The sequence below is a fragment of the Drosophila nasuta genome, chromosome 2L (genome assembly GCF_023558535.2).
Source record: "Drosophila nasuta strain 15112-1781.00 chromosome 2L, ASM2355853v1, whole genome shotgun sequence".
Taxonomy (NCBI): Eukaryota; Metazoa; Arthropoda; class Insecta; order Diptera; family Drosophilidae; genus Drosophila; species Drosophila nasuta.
In genome coordinates, this window is record NC_083455.1 from 6,133,859 (window position 1) to 6,158,271 (window position 24,413).

The 24,413-nt window shown below is 38.8% G+C and overlaps 2 protein-coding genes across 2 annotated transcripts in view; one reads left to right on the forward strand and one right to left on the reverse strand.

Annotated features, from left to right (window-relative positions):
- Positions 1 to 21,463, reverse strand: part of LOC132798667 (uncharacterized) — a 70,450-nt gene extending 48,987 nt beyond the window's left edge. Inside the window, 5 exon segments of the mRNA XM_060810613.1 lie at positions 18,513 to 19,288; positions 19,291 to 19,738; positions 20,358 to 20,620; positions 20,687 to 21,251; positions 21,378 to 21,463. Of these exon segments, the coding sequence (XP_060666596.1) occupies positions 18,513 to 19,288; positions 19,291 to 19,738; positions 20,358 to 20,620; positions 20,687 to 21,086 (1,887 nt within the window). The 5' untranslated portion in view covers positions 21,087 to 21,251; positions 21,378 to 21,463.
- LOC132798482 (mucin-2-like) lies at positions 14,885 to 16,769 on the forward strand. Its single transcript, XM_060810351.1, has 2 exons — positions 14,885 to 14,980; positions 15,050 to 16,769. Exons 1-2 carry the CDS (start codon positions 14,924 to 14,926, stop codon positions 16,502 to 16,504), a joined length of 1,512 nt encoding a protein of 503 aa, XP_060666334.1. The 5' UTR covers positions 14,885 to 14,923; the 3' UTR covers positions 16,505 to 16,769.
- Positions 21,464 to 24,413: the final 2,950 nt, after the last annotated feature.

The following is a 24,413-nucleotide window of genomic DNA, read 5'->3' on the forward strand; positions in this document are numbered from 1 at the left end:
GTTACTTGAGTTCGTCATTCGATCCCACGACATTTCCATTTCGAGAGCAATGTGATTTTAGTTGGCAATTATAGTCGTACAGTCATGTGACCCCAAAAATCATAAGCACCCCAAATGAAATCGAAATCAAGAACAGAACGACCAGAAAGAAAAAATAAACTTCAGCTTCACCCCACTCGATGTTGTCAGAAAGTAATTAGATTCGAGGTTATTACATAAGCGCAAACGAGCGACCAAAATTGGGCTGGTTGTGTGGGGGGACAAGCTTACTTTTACTCTGTGTGTGTGTGTGTGTGTTTGTGTGTGAGTGTGTGTGTGAGGGGGGTGCCGTGAGCATTTTTATTTTATATTTGGGCACGAAAAATGTGAAACAAAGTAACAATGTTGAGGGCGGAGGTTTGGGAGAGATTGCTGAAGTCGTCCAATCCGTCCTCATCCTTGTGCCAGGTCCTTCTGCCCCTGCCCATCGTTGTCCTTGCCGTCGTCGCAGGCAACAAATTAAATGTTGAAAATAATACAAAGATGTCCTTCCAGGCGGCTCTAACGACACCGGCGACGTGAGGGGGTAGTGAAGAAGAAGGCAAGCTCAGTTTACGCTTTACGTGCAGGATTATGGTAGAACATCAAGTTCTGTTAGAGCATTAGAGTGGTAGAGGAGCTGCCCCCTGGAATCGTCCTCCTCCTTGTTCTGGTCGTGGTCTTGGTCTGGTCTGGTCTGGTCTGGGCACCAGTGTCGCCGTTGCCGTCGCCGTCAAGGCAACCAGGCGCAAAAGACTTCGAGACCACCAAGTTGCCCAGGCGCTCCCCCCTAATCCCGGCCCACTTTCTTGGCCTCGTGGGGTTGCTGCGTTGCGAGATGAAGTCTCATGATGATGATGACGATGATGAGCAGAAACAGCGCAAGATATATACATACATATCGTTCACTCTCTGCTCGCTCTTCTTCCTTTTCTTTCTCGGTTTTTTTCGGGGTGTTCCTAATCAAAAATAAATTTCGCTTTCCAAAGTGGTACTCCAAAGAAAAAGTGTAAAAAGTAGACACTACTCGAAATAACAAGACTAAAGAATGCTCTGGACTTCAAGGTAACATAAGTACAATAAATAAATGGAAAAATAGTAAAACACAATTTAATCTATAATTGTTCCTTGTATTGGGAATACAATATACATATATATATTATAGGTTGAATTTTGTTAAACCCAAATAATAATAAGTAGATCCATATTCATGTATTATATATTAATTGCAATACCCTCAGTTGCCTTTGATGCTAGGGTATAAAAAAGGCACCCAATGTCGCATTTTTCGTAAGGAATTTTCATTTTGGGTCTGAAAATGTGTCTGATTTGCATTTTCGAATGGGACAGGGATGGAGACAGGGAGACAAGAAGACAGCGAGACAGTGGGAGACGGGGGAGATGGGTAAGGCATCTGGCATATGGGGGAGGGGTTGAGCACGGGTAGCGTTCACAGTTTGTGAAAAGGGTTTGGCATTGTGCGCTTGGAATTAGGATTAGACGTCGACAACGATGAGAGCGATGAGGACGACGACGCTAGCCAAAGGGGTGACAAAGTGATTAAAAATTGAGGCAAGACAGCAAGACGTGGCACAAAAGCAACCTTCGTGGTGGGGTGCAACAACAATGAGGAGAAAGGGTAAGGCAAAGGGGTTTGCTCAAGATGTGACGAGTATTTTGTGCAGGTGAAATGGTCGGAGCTAACGACTCTATAAGGGTTGTTCTCACTCAACTCATTCGCTTGTCTTACTGTCGCTCGCTGCGCGCTTATTTTAATTTCAGTTAATTGTGTTTTCCATTTAAGCAAAACATTCGAGTATTTGATGGAAATAATGGCAGAAAAGCGGTGAAAATTTCCCAAAAAATATATGCAAAAGGGGTTGAGTGTGAGCTACATCTAATAAGGAGGGTGGCAAATTGGCTCTGGGGCTGGCTTATATAGTAGTAAAAGGGTTGCAGAAGAAACGGCGGATGTTTCTAAAGTTACTTTTGAGTAGTTTGTGCTTGGTCATGAAAGTATATTCTGCTTTTGGAGGGAGGGTAGAATTTGCCATCAAAGAGATATTAAACACAATGACGAGATACAGAGAAGAATGAGGAATATTTTGATTGCATTCAAGCGAAAGTAAGATACGAGTAAAAGTATACTTAAGTGATGTGAAATATAGAGAGTCCCATAACTATGTATGAGAAAGATATATTAGAATAATATTTCATAAGTTTTTTTATTAAAATAATATGTTACAAATATATTCCAAAATGAAACTGTTCTTTTTCGCAGCTCATTCCAAACGCATTTATTTCTTTGTTAAATAGATTAATTTTAAATAAATATTTTAAATCAATACTCGCACTTTGTCTTAAAAGAAATTCAGTTGGTGGAGAGGCTAGAGTTTGCCAATAAAAAGATAAATACTTTGAAATCGGAGAAAAAAATACGAATATTTTAATTCAATTCAAGATGTGTTATTGTTGAATTGATGTGAAGTTTAGAGAGTCATAAAAAAAACGCTACAAATATAAAATTTTATTGAGTTAATATAATATTTCAGAAGTTTCAAGACTGTTTAAAATCTATTATTAAGAAATTTTTAATATTTTTAAAAATGTGTGCTAAAACAATTGTTAATAATTTTGAATTTATTTCAACGCAACGATTGTAAAGCATTTGAAACATTGCACTGACAAGTTTCGCACCTCATTCCAAGCGCATTTAGTTGATTGTTAATCAGATTATATTGCAATTGATAATGTGATAAGCATAACGATTTACGCATCATAATATCTTGGTTACGGCTGGCAATCAGAAACGCATTTATATACTTGTAGATTGATCGTAAAAATCTCTATCGTATATTTAAAGTTAATTGAAAATCAAGTTAATGCGTTTAATTGAATGAGCGCCGCTTGCATATGTCGAGTTGCGGGGCTAAAAACATACAGAGGAATGCAATGAAAACATAATAAAAAAAAAAACGAAAATAATAATAATACCAATACACAAACAACACACGCGCTCACACATAATTACTCACACACAGCAGGCAGTCAGCAGGCGCAGTCCAATGGAGGAGGGATCAAGGTGGCTCCATATGCATATTTATATGTGGAAAATTATATACAAACACAAACAAAATACACCCACATACACATTCATATCTGTCCCCCAAACGAGGAGAGCAACCGTTTCCGGCAGAGAACGTTGTTGTAGTCGTATGTATAGAAAATCATAATGATGGCGATGCATCATCATAGAACAAAGCGAACTGTGGCAGCGACACGCACACAATATATCCAGGATGGCCAGCATAGGGCGACGGATAACCAGGATACAAGGCGTGGTCGGGGGCGAGGGGAACAGGGTCAGCTTAGGGCTGTTCTCATCAATGACTTGACCAGACAATCGATGCTCAGTGCGTTGTGTGTTGGATACGACTGAGCCTAGGATTTAGTTTTGGGTTTGGGACGCAGCTCTTGTTGTTGTTGCTGGCCCTGTGGCAAGTGTGACACCTACACAACGTTGCACACACACAGACACACACATGGGCAGAGAGCAAGATAAGGAGTTAAGTTGCACCTTTATTATACTTGGCATGTCCTTATAATTATTTCAACAAAGCCCAAAGCCAAAACGACAGAGACAGCAACTGCTGCTGTTGCCCAGTGTGAAATGCTCTTAAAAATGTTGTCCCCTCACTTTGCCTCACTTTGTCTTGTTATAATTATTATTATGGCCGAGCAGAGTCGAGTAGTTAGTTGCCTTGTGTCTTGTGTGACGCCCACGTCTTGGAGGCCTAAAAGTATGCAACGCCATCGATTTGCAGCAATTGTTGTTCTCTATTTGTCCCGCTCTAGCGCACGCCTTTGCCGCTTTGCAGCATTTTCATTTTTCTTAAGACGCATTTTGATTAAAATTTTGACCAACACTAAAACACACACCCAAACACACACACACACACACACACACTTATACATACACATGTATGCTCTTTCTCACTTAGATCTTTGTTGATTTTTCGTGTGTTGAAGGCTTAGTCTTTGAGGTTAGACAGGGGTTTCCACTTTGTGAGGGAAGAAAATGTCTTAAGAAATTGCATTTTCTTGTTGCAACTCAACTCAACGTTCTGTTCGTCGTATACGCAGCCAGTTTTATACATAAATGAGCAATTTACTTTGGCATTTGATGGCTGCCTTCTAACATTTTAAGATTAATTTATATTTCAGATAGCTGCATGTACTTGTATTTATATACAAATTTATTATTTTTTACTTGCTGTCTGTCTCCTTCTCTTTCTCTCTTGCACTCTCGACTTGTGAATTTAAATTTATATAATTCTTGAGCATTTTCTAATATTCTTGAGGTGATTATATGGCTATGCCATTAAGGCAGCTCATTTATTGTCTTGGAAATATTTCACATGAATAATTCAAGACAAAAATGTTCGTATTAAATTTGATTTGTTGTGTTCTATCAAATACATATTAATGTAAATAAATATTCGACTGAAACTACTTTTCTATGAAATTTAATCGTCAATTTTGTGATTGATAATTGAGTATAATTTGTTTAATTAGCAAACAAATCGCTTAAAATTTGTTTTAAAAATTGTTTTCTGAGAAGTTGTAATGAATTGCAGAAAAATAGAGTTTAAGTTCAAAAGAGTTCGATGCAATTATCCAAAAAAAAAGTCCAACCCTCCACAAATGCAACACACTAACACACACACATACATAGAGTTGCATTAAGGCTGACCCAAGCAGTTGACACCCAAAAAACCTACAACCCAAAACTTGGAACCTCAACCACAAACTTGCTGCACTTTCTTCGCAAACATATATCGGACTCGCTCGCACTTGCGTCTGTGCGTGTGCACTAATAAGAAATGTTCAAATTAAGGCTCTCTCTCTCTCTCGCATTCGCAGTCGACTCTTTCTAGAGAAAATGCAAAAATGTGCATTAGAAAAGCCCAAGAAAAGCCCCCAAAAAGTTGCTGTACTGCAGCTGCATGTTGCTACATGATGCATGTGTGTGTTAGTGTGTGTGTGTGTGTGAGGAGAGAGATGTGCAGCTGTGTGTGTGTGGTCAGCTTCTTAAAATGCATGCACTCGCACACAAACATATAGAGAGGCCAAAAATTCTTAGAGTAAAAGTAATGCAAGCATTCATTCTATATATACACATTTGTATGTACGTGTGTGGGTGAGAGTGTGAGTGCTTGTGGTTACACACATACACACGCACACACACATTCAGGTTGTGCTGACGTATGAGGACTCTTTGGTCAGTTTTCTTGCAAGAAAATCTAATCAACACACACAGCAGAAGCAGCAGCTGGCTGGGAGCAAGCAAATGTTACGTATACGCAACGTTGAACGAATGAAGTTTTGTGCATAATTCGTGACAGAGGAGCATGAGGTAATTTCTCCCAAGAGGGCGTCCCATCCATACATACATACATACATATATGAATGCTTTTAATTTGCACAGCACACACACACATGCAAACAAAAGGCAACTTACGACTACGTGCAGCATTTTGAAGAAAATTCAACATGCTAAGAGAGAGAGAGAGAGTATTGAAGGAGTCTGGGTAAATCTTGGGACAAGTTGTGCGCCTTTTTGGACTGGACGCATGTGCCTGCAAATTGTCCTTCTATCTTATCTTTTTACTTGAAAGCCTCTACATGCAAGTCGACCAGGTGGAGGAGCTTCGGAAAGGGATGCCTAAGATCAAAGGCTGGTACAGTGGCATCCACTGAGAACTGAGCACTGAGAACTCAGAACTGTGAGCTGAGTTTCAGCTTTACGCATGCATAATCAATGCATTTCTTCCACAGTCACACAGCAACACACACACTATTTTGAGAGACTGAGATAGAGAGAAAAAGACAGCTCGATGAGGACACAGAGTTAGAGTAAACAAGAGAGCATGTACGTGTGTGTGTGGGAGGGAGATGGCAGCATTGCCTTGCTCTAAATTAGTTGCAAAATATAATTCAAGATTTTAGCAAAATATGTTTGCATGCTTATTGCTAGAGAAGAAATATTGTGCCTCAAACTCAACATTGAATCGATTGAAAGCTGAGCTAACTTCAATAGAGTCTTTGAGCCTTTTGGCTAATTGCTTTGGCCACTTTTAGCCGCTTTCGAAAAAATCTCAGAACATGACGTAAATAACTTGAATAAGCTATCTGCATTATTTACAATATTGTTGGAAAATACAAGTCCTAAAAGATTGATTTCTTTACAAATAATTTTATAAAGTTTGTAATTCATATTCCTAAATATATATTATTATTTACAGTCTTTACAAAATTGTATATAATTGATTTTAATATAAGTACATATTCTAATTATTATAATTTAATATATCTCATAAATTATAAATAATAAAAATGTATGGGTTTCTTAATAGAAATAATAAAACTTGCTTTATATCATCCATCAATTAGTTTGAACTGTGTTTTAAATTACAATTTTTATATATCAATTGAAATAATATATTCATATTTTAGGCGCTTTAATTTTAATAAAATTAATACCTTAAAAGTATTTTAGATTGAATTTTGGTTGTGATTAAATTGAAGGATGAAAAGGAAAACTTTTGTGGGTTAAAGCCCATAAATAAGCAATAAGTGTTTACTTAAAAGAACTGTCTAGATCAACAGATCTCAAAATTCTTTAAAAATTATTGCAAATAGAAAAATGAATATGATTCGCTTTAATAGATTTCACTATATTACATTTTTGAAATATAATATTTATTATACTTGTTATTTATAATAGTGTAAACTTATAAATCAAAATTTTAGTATCCTTCAGTGGTTAAAAATTCACATATTTTTGATTTTAATGGCATTCCTTGTAACGTATCGTATCGAAACCATTTAAATCTAGTAAGAATGCAAAATAAACATTTAATTTTAAGAGCTTAGTTTATGCAGGATTTGCTAAAGCTTAGACGCTATGAATATTTCAATAATACAGTTGCCATAAAAGGCAACAATCTATCTCTATCTTTCGCTTGATTTTTGGTAACACAATAATAATTTTACTGCTCACTCATAATAATCAACTTTACACATATTTCCCCATTCATTTTTCATTGAGCACTCCATCATGTGTCTGTGGGCTGGAAGTGCATTTAGCATCTGGCATAATCGACAAGGAATATTTCAACACTCGGTCGAAATGCCTTTCACAAGTCGGCACCAATAAAAAACCAATTACAAAGCAATCAAACGGCGTATCTATTACAACAAAAGTCCCAACCACAGAACAGTTATTGAATGCATCGAGTGATGTGAGTTGAGTACAGTGCAAAGTACCGTTACAACCCCTTTCGCTCCGCCACCACAAATGATAAATCAAAATTCTTTTGTCGCTCAACAAAAAAAGAGAAAAGAAATAATAAAACACAAAAAAAAAACAGTTTTGGTCAGCAAAATCAAAAATCACTCCAGTTACATGACAAGGGCGAATGCTGTGCTCGTAAACAGAGGGAGATGAGCGAAAAGAGGTGGAAATGATGGAGATGATGGGGCAAGGGGGGAGTTTTTGCGTCTGTTTTCTGTTCCAGTTTTCAATTGATTTCGCAAAAGTCGTAAATTCCTTTAGTAACGGGCTGGCAACTTTCGCTTGTCTCGTTGTTTGTTTCAGTTGTTTGCAGTGTTTTGTTTTGCTTTTAACGCGCTTGTTTTTGTTGCATGTTTTGTAAAAAGTGTTAAAAGTAAAAAGGCGAAACTGTCATAATGTTATTCAAAGCGTGTAAATATAAATATATGTATGTGTGAGTGTGGCAGCTGTAGTTGAGAACGACGCGAGTTTCTGTTGCTAACTCTCCATCTCGCTCTCTTCTGCTTTGCTCTCTCTCTCTCACGCTCCGCATCGCGTCGCGTCTCGTCTCGCCTTGTCTCGTTTGCTCCTCGTGTTTGTTTATTTGCATTTCCGCTTGAGTTGCAGGTCTCTCATTGTGTGCGTGTATATGTGTGTGTGTGTGTGTGTCAGACTCAACAGGTTGTTGTCTCTGGCTCGCTTGTTCTTCTTGTTCTTGTTGCTCTTGTGTTGTTGCTGGCATTGTCATTGAGTATTTTTTGCTCGTTTTCTAGTTTGTCTTTTTTTTTGGTTTTTGTTGCTTCCAAATACTTTTGCCTGCGCAATTCTTTGCGTGTGTGCGTGTGCACAATCATTATTATCATCGTCGTCGTCATCATCGTCATCTCGGCATTCGTACAACAACATTGTCTTCTTCTCTTTGGACTCTCACGACGCAACACTCTCAGAACGTTAACGTCAGAGTCAGCGTCAACGTTGGCGTCTGCGTCGACGTCGACTTTGGCGTTGCCGTCGTTTTGTTTTGTTTGTTCGCCTTTATTTGTTTATTTGTTTGTTTTGCTTCACTTGCTTTTTTTGCGGCGCCTTCCTTCTTGCCCTTCTGCTGTGTATAATTTCTTCGTTTGCTTTTTGCACTTTTATATGGCCAAACTCAAGTTTCTCTCTCTCTCTCCTCCACTTTGACTTTCGTGCAAAAAAAAAATAAAAATATTTTCGCCAAGGACGTTAATTGTTTTGCTTCTATTTTTTATTCAACTCGTTTGCTGTGTGTGCAGAGACAAAAAGAGAGAAAGAGAGATGGTGACCGGAAATATGGGAGAAAGAATGTGTGTGTCTTTTGACTTTTATTTTGTGCCTTGTTTATGTTCTGTTTTTTATTGCCGCTTCAATTTGCGTGCACTTTGCGGTTGTTGTTCGTTTTTTTTTTTGGTTGTTGTATTCGTGCGTGTCCTTGCCGTTTATTTTGATTTCTTTATTTCTCTTACGCTTGCTCTCTTTTCTCCATCTTTCGTTTTTTTTATGTTTGTTTACGAGTATTTGCTACACTCTTCACTTTGTCATAAGTGGCGTTTAATTTATCAATTTGTGTTTGCCAAAGGAATTCATTATTGCCAGTTTCGTTGCTTCCTCCTTCCTTCTCTCGCTACATATTTTTTTCTATGTTTTACATTGACTTTAATCGCTTGTTTATTTGTCATCACATCGTCGATGTTATTTTTATTGCTATGCTTATGTTTGTTGCTTTGTCATCGTACTTAACGGAAGTTCAATCGGTGGCAATTTATTTTTTTCTTTTACTTCTTCCCTGTTTCTAATTGAAGTTAGATACATTGAGGGTTGAAAATGTGTCATATCATTAGATAAGAGAAATGTTAAACAGGAAGTAAACAAGGGTTTTTTTGTGGAATTAAAAATATAATTTTTATAGAATCATTATTTTCAAAAATTTTGTATAATTTAAACCAGTTTTTAAGTTATGAATTATCTGGTCAATTGTTATATATACATATAAGTATATTACCACAAATATGATATTCTGAATGAACTATAAAATGAAAATTCGAACATATAGAACTAGACAAAACTTTCTTTTTAATATGCTATTGTTTTTTTCACGAATTCAATTGTTAAGTATACTATAATGTGAAAAATTTAATGTGAAATTAGAGAACATAGAAAGAGAATAATATATATATATATGTATATATGAATAGGCCAAGGGCAATATTTAGTTAATTTCAATGGGAGTACTTTATATTCAATTGGGTCTTGCTTTCAGCAGCATAAAATCGTATTTTCATATATTTTTTGTTCTATTTATATAGACTAGAAGATTCTTAATACATAAAGAACCAAATGAGAATCCCTGAAACGGTCTTCTTGGAAATAGAATCTGCCTAGTAATTATCACGCAAGTCGCTGAAAAGCCAAAATAAGTAATTGCCACCTTGTTTTGCAACTTTTAGAGCTCATCAGCAAACATAAAAAATGTCCAGCAAAGAAGTACCAAAAAAAAAAGAAAATAAAATGTAAAAGAAAAAGTAGAAGTAGAAGTAGAGGGTAAAAAAGATGGAAGCTTCGTTCAGCACAAAATTGACAAATTAAAAGCAAGTGAAAATTTTACTTAAACCAAAAAAAAGAAGGAGAAATTGAAGGACAGATATCAGAAAGGGAGACGGTCCGGGAACACAATTAAGCAAAGGGATTGGAAGAGCCACGCAATAAGAACACGAAGAGCAACAAAAAAAAAAGGAATACTGGCTGAACAATTAGAGTGCAAAAAAATAAAATAGAATAGAGAGGCGAAGCCAGTTGAAACTCGAGAACAGAATCGACAAGTCCAAGGGGTAACTTTCTGGACGCGCAATTATGATTATGGGTGCGTCAGACTTCCCCTACTCCTTCTCCTTTTCCATTCACTCCACAAACCCCATGCTAAGTCCACTTTAATTGTTTCTTTTTTTGTGAGTTTTTTGCGTTTTCTTTCTAAGGACTTGGACGGAAATTCATTAGAGCGTTCAGCTCTAGCCAAAGGGAGGCTGAGCATGTCAAACAGTTTCCAAGACGTTTTCTTGGCTTTTTCTTCGCAAAAATTGCAATTCTTTCCCATCCCATCCTCAGCATAGCACAGACTCTGTCTCTTCGCTTGCGTCGACAATTGTCTCTGCCTGTCCTCCATTATGGAGGCGATGTGCGGGAGGGGGAAAAACGGCAAAAAGGGCTTCCAGTGCTGCGATAAAAAATAAGGACCGCTAGCCAGGCGAGCAAACATAAAAATGCGTACTTGCCTTCAGAAGTTTTGTGCCCTGAAAGGCGGCTGTGGGCGTTGGGCGTGGACGGACAGGCACCTAACACAGAAAGTAATCAACCCACACACACACACACACACATACAGAGACATAGAGACACAGACAGCCCTCTAGACCCATTGCAACTCCACTGGCACTTCAGTGCCTGCCTTCACTCTCTACTCATTTGCACAAAAACACACCCACAACTTGGCAGCAGGAGTAACTTTTCCTGCTTTTCTTTTACTTTTTCATTTTTTTTTTTCATCATTTCTGTTTTCTACGTTTTCATATTGAGCGAAAAGGGAGGGAGGGTGGAGACGGCACTGGGACTATGTTTCGTTCCGTTCATTGTTCTTGTGCCGCCATGAAAATTAATGAAGAAGTGCCCGACCCTTGTTCCAACGGACCTAAAACTCCGTCAACCCCATGCGCCCCATCAACGGCTGACGTGCCCAGTTCCCCTTCCTTCTCTTGGCTAAATGTGAAGTGAGAGGGAGCAATGGGTCTGCTGGAGCGTAAGCGAGGTAGCACCCAAAGCTCTATTTGATGTTGCTTTTGCGCCTTCCTTACCTTCCAAGGGTGCGTGCCGTTGCCTTGCCCAATCTCCTATTCCCCAACCCCTCGCTAAATATTCCAACTCCAGCACCTTTGCACAACGTTTTGTCTGGCTACCAAACATTTTTTTTTTGTATCCGTAGTCTACATTAATGTAGACTTCCATAGAAGTGACTCTTGAATCTATTTTCTATGTATTCTACGATGTACAAACGAGATCTTTAATTGGGGACTTATTATTAGTCATTTGGAATATGTCCATTTTTGTAACATCTTTTACAAACATATAGGAGTTATTGATTTTCATTAATTTTTTTTAGAAAACTGCTTAAAATTTAATGACATTAGGAAATTATCGGAAATTTTAGAATTTGTTCATTCGAACAATCAATCGAGCAACAAATCAATTTGAGGAATTAAAAATGTGATGCAAGTTGCATTCAAGAAATACAAATATTAAGTAGAGTTCTTAAAAATTTAAAATTGTGGATATGAAAAGTCAAAAACTGTGGCCTATATTAAGTGGTTTTAAATTTATAATGAACATTTTTTAGTTAGCAATAATTCACACCAAGTAAAACATATTTCTTGTGGCACCTAAAAGTATGCTTTAAATTTTGTAATTTCTAATACATTTTTTCATAGATTTAGATTATTTAGGTAGTTCACCTAGTATACTGCAGTATAGCAATAAAGTGCCACAACAACACATTCTAGGGAAAATTAATGCAAGCCCAACCTCATACTCATGCCATAGGGAAGTATTTAATTTCTAAAAAACTGCCTATTGCTTTAATTATTGGAAATTGCCTTAAAGAGTGAAAAAAAAGAATAATATTTTGGGCTTCTGTCTTTTCAAATTGACTCATCAATTGTTATTTAATTCTAATTCAATGATTGAAACAATTTCTAATTTTTAAATCTATTTAAGTAAATACTTATGTGAATGCGTAGTGAATAGGATTTAATTCGTACTCACAAGGTACTCACGGAAAAAGGTGCTGGCCATTTGGGAGGGACCCATAGACAATGTCTATAAAGGAGACAGAGACAGACGAAATGGCAAAACGTGGAAAGGCAAAAGGCGGCAACAAAAGGCAATGCTTAAAACGAGAAGCGATTTGAGCAAACAAACGGCACATTGGATAAGCCAAACCCCGGCGGGGAGTCAAAACCCACTCACTGACTGCTCAAAGGGACAGTTTGAACACACACACACACTCATACGCTGGGCACACTGGACACACATGGTGTGCCACAAGTGGGCGTTGGGGGTATTTGTTTTTGTGGAAGCGTGTGTGTGAATGTGTGCGAGTGTGTGTGTTTTCAACTGTCCACGTTTAGAGGTGCTTGCCTTCCGTTTTGTGTTGCTTTCTTTTTCGCATACATATTTTTTTCAGTTTTTGTTTTTGGCTACATGTCTCGTGCAACGGTCGCTAGGTGGCGCCAGACGTGACGCGACAGGCACTTGCAGTGCTTGAGGGGGTGAAGAAATAGGGGGTGAAAGGGCGATGACGATGACGACGACGCCTTTGCTTTTAGCTTGATTGCCAAGCCTAGTTAACTGTAAAGTTTTATAACTTTGGCCAGCTCAGCTACCTAGCAACCCACACCACCAAAACACGCCAAGAGCGACACCTACACCACCCCCTATCCCTAACTCCTCTCGCAAGCGTTAAAATCGCTTGGTTTATTACACGCGCCAAGCCAGCTCGCTCTCCTTTCCCTCACTTTCTCTCTCTTTCTCTCTCTCTCTCTCTTTGCTTGCGACGTCCTTAACAGCTTCGACGTCACTCGACCCTTTTAAAAAGTCGTCAATACTTGGATTGCACCCCCCTTGCTCCCCTCTTCTTCTATGCAGCGGCCTCTGAACTTTGCAAAAGCAACGAGGACCCTTGCACTGGACTAGTCACAGACTGAGTGAGGCCCATGCCCAGACTCAGACTCAGACTCAGACTCAGTCCCATGCCCAGGCCCAGGCGTCTATCAAATTCCAATTTCGGTCCCTTTTTTTTACTCCCTACACCGGCATTCAAAGTTTATGGCGTCTTTTTAGCGTAAATCCTGTCCCCGGACTGACTGGGTAACAGTAACCCGGACAGCTAGCTGATGTCCCTGCTCCGCAAGCTCTGCTTTATTTTTTAGATCCTGTACCCTTTTCTCACCCAGCCCAGGACAACGTCGCTAACCGCCGCTGGACCATAACCTCAGCCTTCCCGGGGTATCACAGACACAGCATCTTCGGTATCCCTTATTTTTTTTGGGCGTTCTTCTAACCTTCATATAGACACACAAACAAACAAGCTCACAAAGCTAAAACTTTAATACAATTTTATATTTGTCGCTCATTGCTCATTGTTGTTGCTTTTTTTATAGTTTCACTGCGAATTTATGAAATCGCGTATTTTATTTTCATTTGTTTGATTTGTACACACTATCCTCAAATAAGGTGTTTTAAAAAGTTGATATACCTTTAATATACATTTTTATTAATTTAAAAATTTTTAAATGACTTAACGTTTCAGGGACTTTTAAAATATTGAATTTTGGCCAAAAATAATAAACAAAAATTTCGAATATTAAAGAAATATGAAAATGAATAATTGACAGTTTTAAAAATTTCTAGTCGAAAGAATCATATTCAAATTGAAAATATTTCTATAATTCGAATCTTTAGGTATTTTCTATTTTCACATATGGTAAAATGCATATATATAATATTAAGCGTATATTACTTTATGAATTGAAAATAATTTTTTGCTCATATTCGAAAGTGTATTAATAAGCCTTTGCGGCAAATTAATTGATATGATGCTCTGTTTATTTACACAAAATATGTGCGTATTTTTTTTGTTCGAACAATTTCAAGAGCTTTGTTGGCAGTTGGCTTTATTGTGTTGTCGGGTTGGTCAGTCAATGCCTTTTATTTACGCGCAAAATTTTTATAAATATTTGACTTCATATATACAAGTATAATATATAAGTATAATATATGTATAAATATTTTCAACTGAAACTGTGCTCCAATTGAATAGTTTTTTTGCACTGGTTGTAAAGCAATTTGAATGTGTCAACAACATACCACGCTCAGAGAACAATGCCAAGCTATCAAAAGATTATGGGTGTTTTTTTTCTCTTGCGGGTGTATACAAAAAGTTTCCAAAGAATTTTGAAAGTATTCAAAGTAAGCTCGACAAGTGCAAATTAATATAGACTATTAGTTTACAATGTGTTCCCTTTTTTACAATTGAATGGATATATTTCAAATGCAATCATATAAGAAGTAGGTGGCTAAATCTTCATATTATCAAATTATTATAATATACTCGTATGTATATGCTATGTTCGAATTCGTTCTATTTCATCGAAAGATTTGCATCATAGAGAATCATGAATTCAATTAGGAATAGAAAATTATAAATATTTAGAAATTAATAAACAATGAAATAGAAATTAATAAGATTAATTTTTTTGAGTAAATACAAATCCAAATATTTATAAGTATCGCAATTGTAATTTACTACACAAAACATTGTTTATAATATGTGAGTATTCCCACTAAATCGAATAAAGATGCTTTGCATCTAGTCGTAGTAAATAGAAGCGATAACCTTTGACTTCCCATATATACAGACAGACTAAATAATGCTGCAACTGGAGCTTAAGTATTACCCAGACTCAGGCCTGAGCTCAGTTTAGTTGAGACAAGCATAGAGAACACAATATGAAACGGATGAGTTTTGCGCTGATTTTGATCGGCTGCTGCCTGTTGGGACTGGAGGTAGGTCAGGTTGTTGGTGGAGTGTATTTTGCACAAAGTGACGTCAATTATATTTGTTTCTTATCGCAGCTAAATGGCAGCAGTGCGACTGCAACTTTACCCAGCATGGCACTAACCAGGCAAGCCATAGAACTTGGCATAGATGCGCCGACATTGGGTGAATTGTGGCGCAACAAACAGCCGGTGGTTATCAGCAAGCCGGACGCATCGGGTCAACTGCACACAACAACCTACAGTCTCTCGCCCGACGAAAAATCTATTATCGTTCGCACTGACCCTGAGGAGCCGTCAGCTCCCAAGCTGGATCCCATTCCCACTACTACCAGCACCACAACTCCGAGTCCCCAGACCGACTGGGAGTATCTGCCCAATTCAATTGGCAATCGACGTACTTTCACCACCACAAACTTGGGCAGCGATTGGCCTAGTCTTGGCGGCAGCTTTCCCCTATTGCCTGGCAGTCGTGACTATCCAAGCTTTGGCTTTCCCGCTGGAGTCACACCTCACACACAAACCAAAACGGAGCAGGACGATCAAGGCAATAGGGTGACGACAACTATCAAGACATATGGAACACCACTGTTCAGCACCAGCACCCACAGTTGGTCCACAGGGCCACAGCTATCAGCCAATTGGCCAAGCTTTTCATTTCCTAGTGGCGTCACACCTCAGGTGACCACCAAGAAGGAGCAGGACGATCAAGGTAACACTGTGACAACCACCACCAAGCTGTACAAATCAACGGTGCCCATCAATTGGTTCTCGCAAAACAACGGAGGACTACCCGAAAGCTGGCAGCGTCGACGCGATCCATTTGCCGAGCAAAGACCTCAGTTTTTCGACGGTGACTTTTCGCCAGCATCGAATCCATCATCAAGTGATCCGGTGTCGCAGTCAACTCCAACTTTTCTGCCACCACTTCCAACGCGACCAACGCTACAGGCTGAAGTTACTCCCCGGACCATAAGCACCTACAACTTGGATAGTTTGCCCACTTATCGGGAAACTAACGAGCTACCCTCGGACAACACGAGAGTAAGAACTTTCACCCAGAGCACCTATGGATTAGATCCACCAACGACGAGTGAGTTGACGCCAGAAATGCGCAATCTCCTCGATCGTGGCGGCATCACCGACGAGGACATAAACAATGCCCGGGCCAGGGGCGAAGACTTGGTGCGTACACGAACAACACCGGATGGCAGAAAAATTACGACCACGGTGCGAGTTAATTCGACGCCAGCTCTTGCTCCGCTTCCTACAGCACCACCTCAAGCAAATGTGCTATATCGATCCCAGCCAGAAGCAGCAGCAGCAGCTCCAGCACCAGCTGAATCATCAGACAAGTCTATTGACAACTTTCTGTCTCAGGTCAATCTGAAGCCCTCCGATATTCTGGAGCACAACGGTGAAGTGGTCAAGACCATTGTCGATAAGGACGGTCGGGTGCTGAGTGCCAGGTTTGTGCTTAGCACTGCCAAGGGCGACGAGCAAGGTCAAGGACAAGAGCCACCAACGAAATGAGTCGAAAATTGAGATAAGATTAAATATAAATAATATGTATGTAAATAAATAAATATGTGTTTGAACATTGTTTACAACTAAATGAAGGAAATGCTTCTTATCAGCGCGGGTTTTATTTCTTCTAAAGATTACCCCGAACCAGAAGTTCAGTTCAGTAATAATAAATATATGTTATGTATAGAATTCTGAGAAGAAATCTGACTCAGTAATTTTATAATACAAAATATATGGGAAAAGTAAGTAAATAAAAAATTTGTAATTTGAATGAATCGTTGATAATGCTCCTGTATTAATATGAAGGCAAAGGAAAATCGGATTCAATAAACTTCCAGTACTTACCGCAGCTGTAATACCAAAGCCATAAAAAATTACTTTTACAAAGCGGTCTAATAATAAGCTACGCAAAACATTTTAAATAAGCATTCTAATTTATTATACGGTTCTTTTGCAATTTTTTGCTATGAATTATGCAAAAGAACTTTAGAAAAAAGCATTAAATTTTGTGTTTAACTAATTTATTACAACAATTTTTGGCTTGCGCTAATAACTGAGCTGGAAAATAACAAAGAAAAAAATATAACAAGAAATGAGAATAAAATCAAATAATATGAAATTCAACAAAAATTAAATTAAGCATAAACAAAACAACAAAAAAAAATATGAATAATACAAAAGCATTGCATTAAGCATGTTTACAGCATTATTAAAGTAAAACATAAATTGCAGGAAATAATTCAAGCATTAAGAGATCAAAAAACATGTACATAAAAAATGTTAGTGGAAAATTCAATTTGAACTTTCAAATAAACACGAAACGAAAAAAATAACTATTGCATAATTTTGTGCGTTGCTCAATGCAAACACATTGGATGTGGCCGAAAAGCTTTGTTGTTGTTGTAGTAGTTGTTGTTGTAGATACAGTGGTACTTGTTGTTCATGTTGTTGTTGTAGTTGTCATAGGTAACTCTCTCAGATATATATAACATATTTGCTCGATTACATTGCGATAGATGCGTTAGATTTACAAGCCAAGCATGTCAGAGAAAAAAGAAACTAAATTAGTAAAAAATTTGTTGATCAAAAATGAATTTTTCAATAAAAGTTTATAATAGTTTATTTGAGCTTCGGAATTCCGAATAATTTATACCCCTGCTGAGATGCAAAATGATATGAACAATAAATATGTATTATTTAAAGCACAATCCTGCAGTTTAATAAATAATATCTTAGCAAAGGTATATATGGACATATCTCCACTGTACTTTTTTTTTTAAATGCAAAAGCGCTTTAGGCGTTCAACTAATTAAAAAGCATTGCCTACGAATTGTTCAAAGCACGCTGACAAATAATAAACACGTGGCATATATATTTTGTGCAAAGTTATAATAAAAATATTAAAATATTATAGAAAGCATAAATATTTGAAAATTTAGTTCGCTTATATTTATATTTCTTGATTTGGCAATTCCATTGTGAAAAATACAGCAATGGAAAAAATCTCGCTTTTTATAAATAGACTTTTTAATGCATGTTAAAAAGAGCCAAAGGCATTTAAATTTAATAAAAACGTGTCAGATATTATGTAATAGAAAATGGAAATATAAATTGTATTTCGCATAGAATAAAGACTGATTTGCAATTGTTGATTTTTTTTTGGCGGTAATTGCGTTGTTAATATCATAATTTCAATAATAAACAATTGGGTGAAATAACTCTTATTGAATAATAAGTACTATGTAAGTAGTGGGGGTAAAATGTTTGTAAAAATAATAAATATATGATTTTCATTGCTGACAGAGATCATATGGAAATACTTTGATGGATATTAAAAGCGGGACATCATTGATATAAACTTAAGACTAGGAAAATGTGTGTTAAAAATGTTGGTAGGAGATCATAAGAATCAATGAATCTTCACATCATAAAAGGGTAAATTTTTCTTATAATATGGAAAATAAGTGTAAATTGGAATATAATTTTAAAGAGTGTATTTAAAGTCTTTACTCACCAGATTGTCAAATCGCAAAGCATCCTCATCGCTGAGACCCATGCTGCGTGTTAGCTGCAAATAGGTGGATGTGATGGGCTTTAATCGCTCCAAGTCCAGAGGCGGCAGCGGCACAGGCAACGGATGCTGCTCCGTTGAAGCAGCAGCGCCACGCAGCGTCAACAATTGGGGAATGCGAAGATCTGCCAATGGCTTGGGTGGACTGAGGAGCTCCAGTTTAAGGGGCGGCATAGCAACGGGCGTGGAATGCGAGGTGGGCTGCCCATTGCTGCTGGAACTGCAACTGGAAAATGGAGCTTTTGTTAAATTGATGGGCGTATATGGTATGGAGGGCGTGGCCAGCGAAACGATCGGTGAGCGTGCACGAGACGAGCTATCAGGGGATGTCTTCAATTGCTGAGAGCCGGACGCAGTTGGCGTCGGGGAAACTGTCTTGAGAGGCGCTGCCACGGACAACGGCTTGGCTTGTGTCTGACTATTGTTATTAGATGTTGTTGTTGTTGCTGCTGTGCTGGTGGTGGTAGCTGCGGTGCTTGTAGTAGAGGTGGTGGTGGTGGTTGGATAGCTAAGACTCTGCAGCAGACTGCTGCCGTAAAGGGGCGGTGCTAAAACCGGCTGACTGAGCAACGAGCCACCGGCATAGAAGCGTCGCATAAAGTCGTAATAGCGAACTAGATTATCCCGCGACTTCAGCAGCTGCATATCGATGCCATGAAGCTGTGCGGGGTCAGTCAGGGGATGGGGCAAAGGGGGTAAGGGGCTGCTGTTGCTGTCTCAACTGGCGCCGCTGGCGGACTAAGCGGACGTTGTAATTGACTCTTCACTCGTATCTTGGGCACGCTGACCGACGCTGTTTCGACAGCCACCTCGACTTTGGCCGAGCTTATGTTAGTGTTGGGACTGGGGGCTGGAGCTGTAATGGCGTCCAGCTGGTTGGCACTGGCGCTGCTTGCAACAGATCCTGCGGTCAAGGGGGCATGTGCCTTGAGATCGGCACTCGAGTGGCGACGCCGTTTGGCCGCAGGACCCGTTTCCAGGGAGCTTTCGGTGTGCGATGAGTAGCTCAAGTAGTTCTCCACTTCGGACGAACTCTCATTGCCCACCAGCTCCGACTCCTTGCCGCCCGTTGCGGGCGATGAGGGTCTCAGGTTCTTTTTGCATTCGGGGCAAATGGTTAGAAATCGTGTGACAGCTTCACGGGGCAGAAAAGCATAAGTCTCGGTGATCTAGATAAAAGAGAGAAGAAATAAACAATATACATATATATATATATTAGAAGTCAAGATGTATGTCATGCTAGTAGTTATTATGTAGATTTCATATTTATATCTACATCTAACTGAATGACGTTATATAATACTATACTATATATTAAGCGTTTAGTATTATATCTTCATATGGTAATAAAATAAAATATAATTATATGTCATTTAATGGCCTCAACTCGTATTTTAATGAAATTTTCGTGTGACCAGTAAGTGAGAATAACGCTGCTAGTAGAATTTTGCAGCTAAGTGAACTCTTATCATCTTTTAATGCATTTTGTTGTACATGTTGTCGCTAAGTGAAACTTAGCACTTCACTTCTGTCAAACGAATGCATTCAACACTCCTGTCAAACTTTATACTCTATGAAATTTTTGATGAATATAAAGAATAATAACATAATGAGTAATGCACAAAATGTGATATTTTCGAAAATGTTTGCGTTTAACATTTTCAAGCACAAATGCTTAAATTTTAGCTAGACTGCAAGTGTATTAAAACTATACGATACAAATAAATATTTTTGTGTACAGTGAATAGTGACCCTTAAGTAAGGAAATGGTTTATACGCTACACTCACAATGCGATACGTGCGCTTCTGACCCGCATGCATGCCACTGCGTCCGCCCAGCTCCATGTGCACGTTGTAGATGATATCAAAGAATTCCTCCACGCAAGCCACCTTGCGATAGATGCGACGACCAAAGTCCTTGCTAGCCGAAGCTGCGAACAGATCGACGGCGCCTGGATTATCGGAGAGAACTGCAGTGCTGGGCAGCGGCTGAAGAAGCCGATGACTGCCCGGCGCCTCCTCGAATCCCTCAGGTCGCTTGGTGGTAAAACCTGCAATGAATGTAATTAAGCCACTTGGCTTAGTGAAGGCTACGGCTTAAAATGAGTTCAGCTTACCCTTTGTCTTCACCCAGAAGCGAAACTTGGAGCTGTCCGGACGACTGTGTTCCTTGCCCTCGAGTGCTTTTAGAATGCGCGCCTTCTTGCGCAGCGTTATCGTCTTGGTCTTTGCCTGATCGCCATAGGTTTTTAGTGCCCAGGGCTGGAACAGCTCATAGATGACATCACGCTCACCGGCCAATTTGGCAAGCGGCGGACCTGCCACGGGCTGCTCCAGTTCATCCACATCCGCATCGTAGGCAGCCTCTGCCTCGGGTTCCAGTTCACTCACTGTGACTGGAGAGCTCTCCTCGCGCTCATCGATGGCGTAGAGTTTTCGCTTATTGCTGCCACTCTCCGTCATGCCGAGTGTCGAGGACTCAGAGAGCTGCTTACGATTGCCATTGGATTGCTCCATATGTGTATGAAATTTTGTTCAAATATCTAATGAAATTCAATTTGTGTTCAAGGCAAAGTCCAAGCGATGTAGCAGCGCATTAATTTTGATATGGGTTTTGAAATTTGTGTGTGGCTTTGTTATATTGAAATCAATTCTTCGTTTTGTGGGATTTCATGGAGTTCACTGCAAATTAAAGGGAAAAATCACTCATCAAATTTCGAATTCACAATTAAATCTTTATTTTCACAACTTCACTGCACTTTAAATTTTCACATGAATAGTTTATCAATTCGATCGATTCACACTTACATTTAATTTTGTTTTGTTATTTCCATAAGTTTAAACGTGCACAACGAAAATGGTCAACAAAAGGGACAACAAAAACAAATGTTAATTTTGTAACAACATTAAAAACATAAAACATTAAACAGAAATCCCCACATTAACGAAAAACAAATGGGAGAATTTCAATAGAGAGAACAAAGCCAAAACAGAAAAGTTGCGAACGCGACGCGACCGAAATGAAAGTTCAAACTCAACTGATCAGCTTTGGGTCCAGTCGATGCCATCGTAGAGCACAGATGCTGTCCAAGAATAGGCAATCAGGTTCAGGTCCAGGTCCAGTCGAAGACAGGCTGGGCCAGATGCAAACCGGTTGCTTGACCGGTCATCTTTGAACTTTGTACATCAAGTTAATGAAGGCCAGTAGTCTCTGCCAAAGGGGTGGCTGTTCAAGACTACATAAGGAAATCTTCCAAATATAAATAGATAATCATGTGCCTACCTCAATAATCGTACAATTGTAGTCAGAGACAATAAGAGTGAGCGGAGCCAACCCAATGTGGGCTGCGCTCAGCATTGTGCTTTTAAGGAATGCCGAAAAATGTCTTCCTGAAAATCAACCCGCTATTCACTCTGTCTCTCTCAAGCAACCCCTAAAGTTGGCCCAAGTATTTTGCATTTTTCGTAGCATACTTTTCGGCGGTGAGAGTTCCACGCTTTGGTTGTTTCCTTAAAAAATGTTTTACGCTCATTTTTCTCGCTCGCCCACATGTTGTGGCACGTTTAGACGCCCACTTGCCACCCGTCGCCTGTTGCGCCTTTTTTCGCCTTGAAATACGCATTGTTTTGCTTTTGTTTTGGCTTTCGGTTTCGCTTGTTGTTTCTTTGCCTGTCACCGCGCCACATGTTGCGCCTTCACACCCAAATCGGAGAATAAAAGATTTATGTTGGCATAGTGAAAAAATAAGAGTTCTCAGTAAAACTCGGAGTTAGCAATAATCTTTCACTAACTAATATGTAAATTCCCTTCTTCTGAATTTCAGTTCGTGCGCGAAAGTATGCAACGGAATTTTACATTCTCCGTTTTCGATTTTGGGGTGGTTGTAGCTGTATCTCCTTAAGGGTTATCTATTTGCTTTGATTATTCTTTATGTGTAGGAATTGCTAAGCAACTTTTCGGGACTCCTGATTGGCCGCTAGAACTGTCCCAGAACTGAGAACTTCCCTCCGTGTCTTGGTCTCAGTGTTTATCTGACTTCTGTCTGCGGCTCAGCATCTACAGGCCAAGATCAACTTAATTGCTGGACCCTCATAACATCGACACAAAACTGGATCTTTTTGCATAAAACTTCTTGTGCTTTTACCGCCAAAATTACGCAGACATCAACTGTCAGTTACTGAAAATATTAAAGACCGACCGGTTTTATGTAACGTTTTTCTTGAAATCTCTGGAAGTTGACAGTAATTAGAGATGAAAATAAACATACGTATTGCTTAACGGTTTTGTGGCATGAGTCTGCAAATGTGCATAGGTCAGACGTCATTAAATGAGGATTAAAGTTAGAAAGTTGTTGTAACACAATTTATTACTTTACCAAACTTTCGATTAAGATGATTTACTAAATATAGCTCATATTATTAGAGGGCTTAGAAAATCAATAAAAATTATGCAGAACCTTGTAATAATTATTTATTTAGTATATCGCTACACTATCAAAATAAACCATAGTTTACAAAATATACCAGATATTGAACCGACTCGACAACATCAGCAAATTTTTGCAAAATAAAATAATCTTTTTAGTACAATAATTTTCACAAATTTCATCTGAACGCAACCAAAAATATTCACGAACGATAAATAATGTTGATATTAGTGTAAGAATTAAATTTAAATTACGCTTTTTATTTAATTGTTGGGTCAAAAATTTGAAACAAAATCGTTCTGCGTACAAAAATAAGTGATGTCGAAACAAGTTTCATTTCTTTCTCTTATAGTCTCTGAGATATGGACAGACGGTCATAGTTATATCATTTTCATCTGGCACAAAGTTTTACCCTTTCACCTTATTGGTATGCGACAAAATGAGATCACTTAAAATGCTTCTTATTATCCCACATAAGTGCAATGTGCATGTCTTCTATTTTTTTCCATTATATAACTCCGAATAAGAGATAGTCCAAATTCATTGACTTATTTACCGAATGTGGACTGCAATCGCATACTCTCTCGCTAAACAGGAGCTCATTAGGGTCTGCGTCTCATCGGCTATGCATTGAAATTTGCAGTCACTTGTGAAAAAAATCAATGCATGTCTGAGTAATCGATGCCGCCTAATGGAATATCTAAGCTAATAGGGCCAGCATTGGTCAACTGTGAGAGGGAGAGAGAAGTCAGCGAAGTTAGCGAAGTCACTTCGATGGGGGACATTTGAGGCTACAGTCAGTGCGCCTTCGAGGACAATTAGTGCAACGACTTGGAGACAAACAATGCGAAACAGTCGCAGCAGTATCAGCAGCCTCTTGACCATTTGTTGAGCTAATGTTTGGCAGCAAAGTCTTGGCATTTGGTTAGTAATTAGCAAACTGGCCAAATAACATGAATAAATCTCTCGCTCGCTGGTCGCTGGCTAAGTGGCAAGACGATGGTCAACTAGTTACGCCGGAGGAGCTGAGATGAAAAGAGTGGAATGGAGGCTAGAGGACAACAGCATCTGTAGCAGGACATTAGTAGACATTGGGCATAAACGAGTTTCTTCGATGGCGATTCAAACTTTCTCACGCTCAGCTCAGCTCAGCATCAGCATCGAGAACCGAGTACCGAGAATCAAGAATCGAGCATCCGTGGCAGGACATGAAACTTTTATAAAAATCTTCTGAACTTTCACATCAAAATTTCAACAGATTTGAGCGCAAAAACAGGCCGGTTTTTCAAACTGGACACAGCATCAATGTGCAGAGAGGCGAGACGTTGAACTTTGACACGCATCCCGGCCAAGATGCAACCCCTTTTGGTCACTTCCTTGTTTTTGGGGTGGATTCCAAGATGCTGCTGCCCGTTGC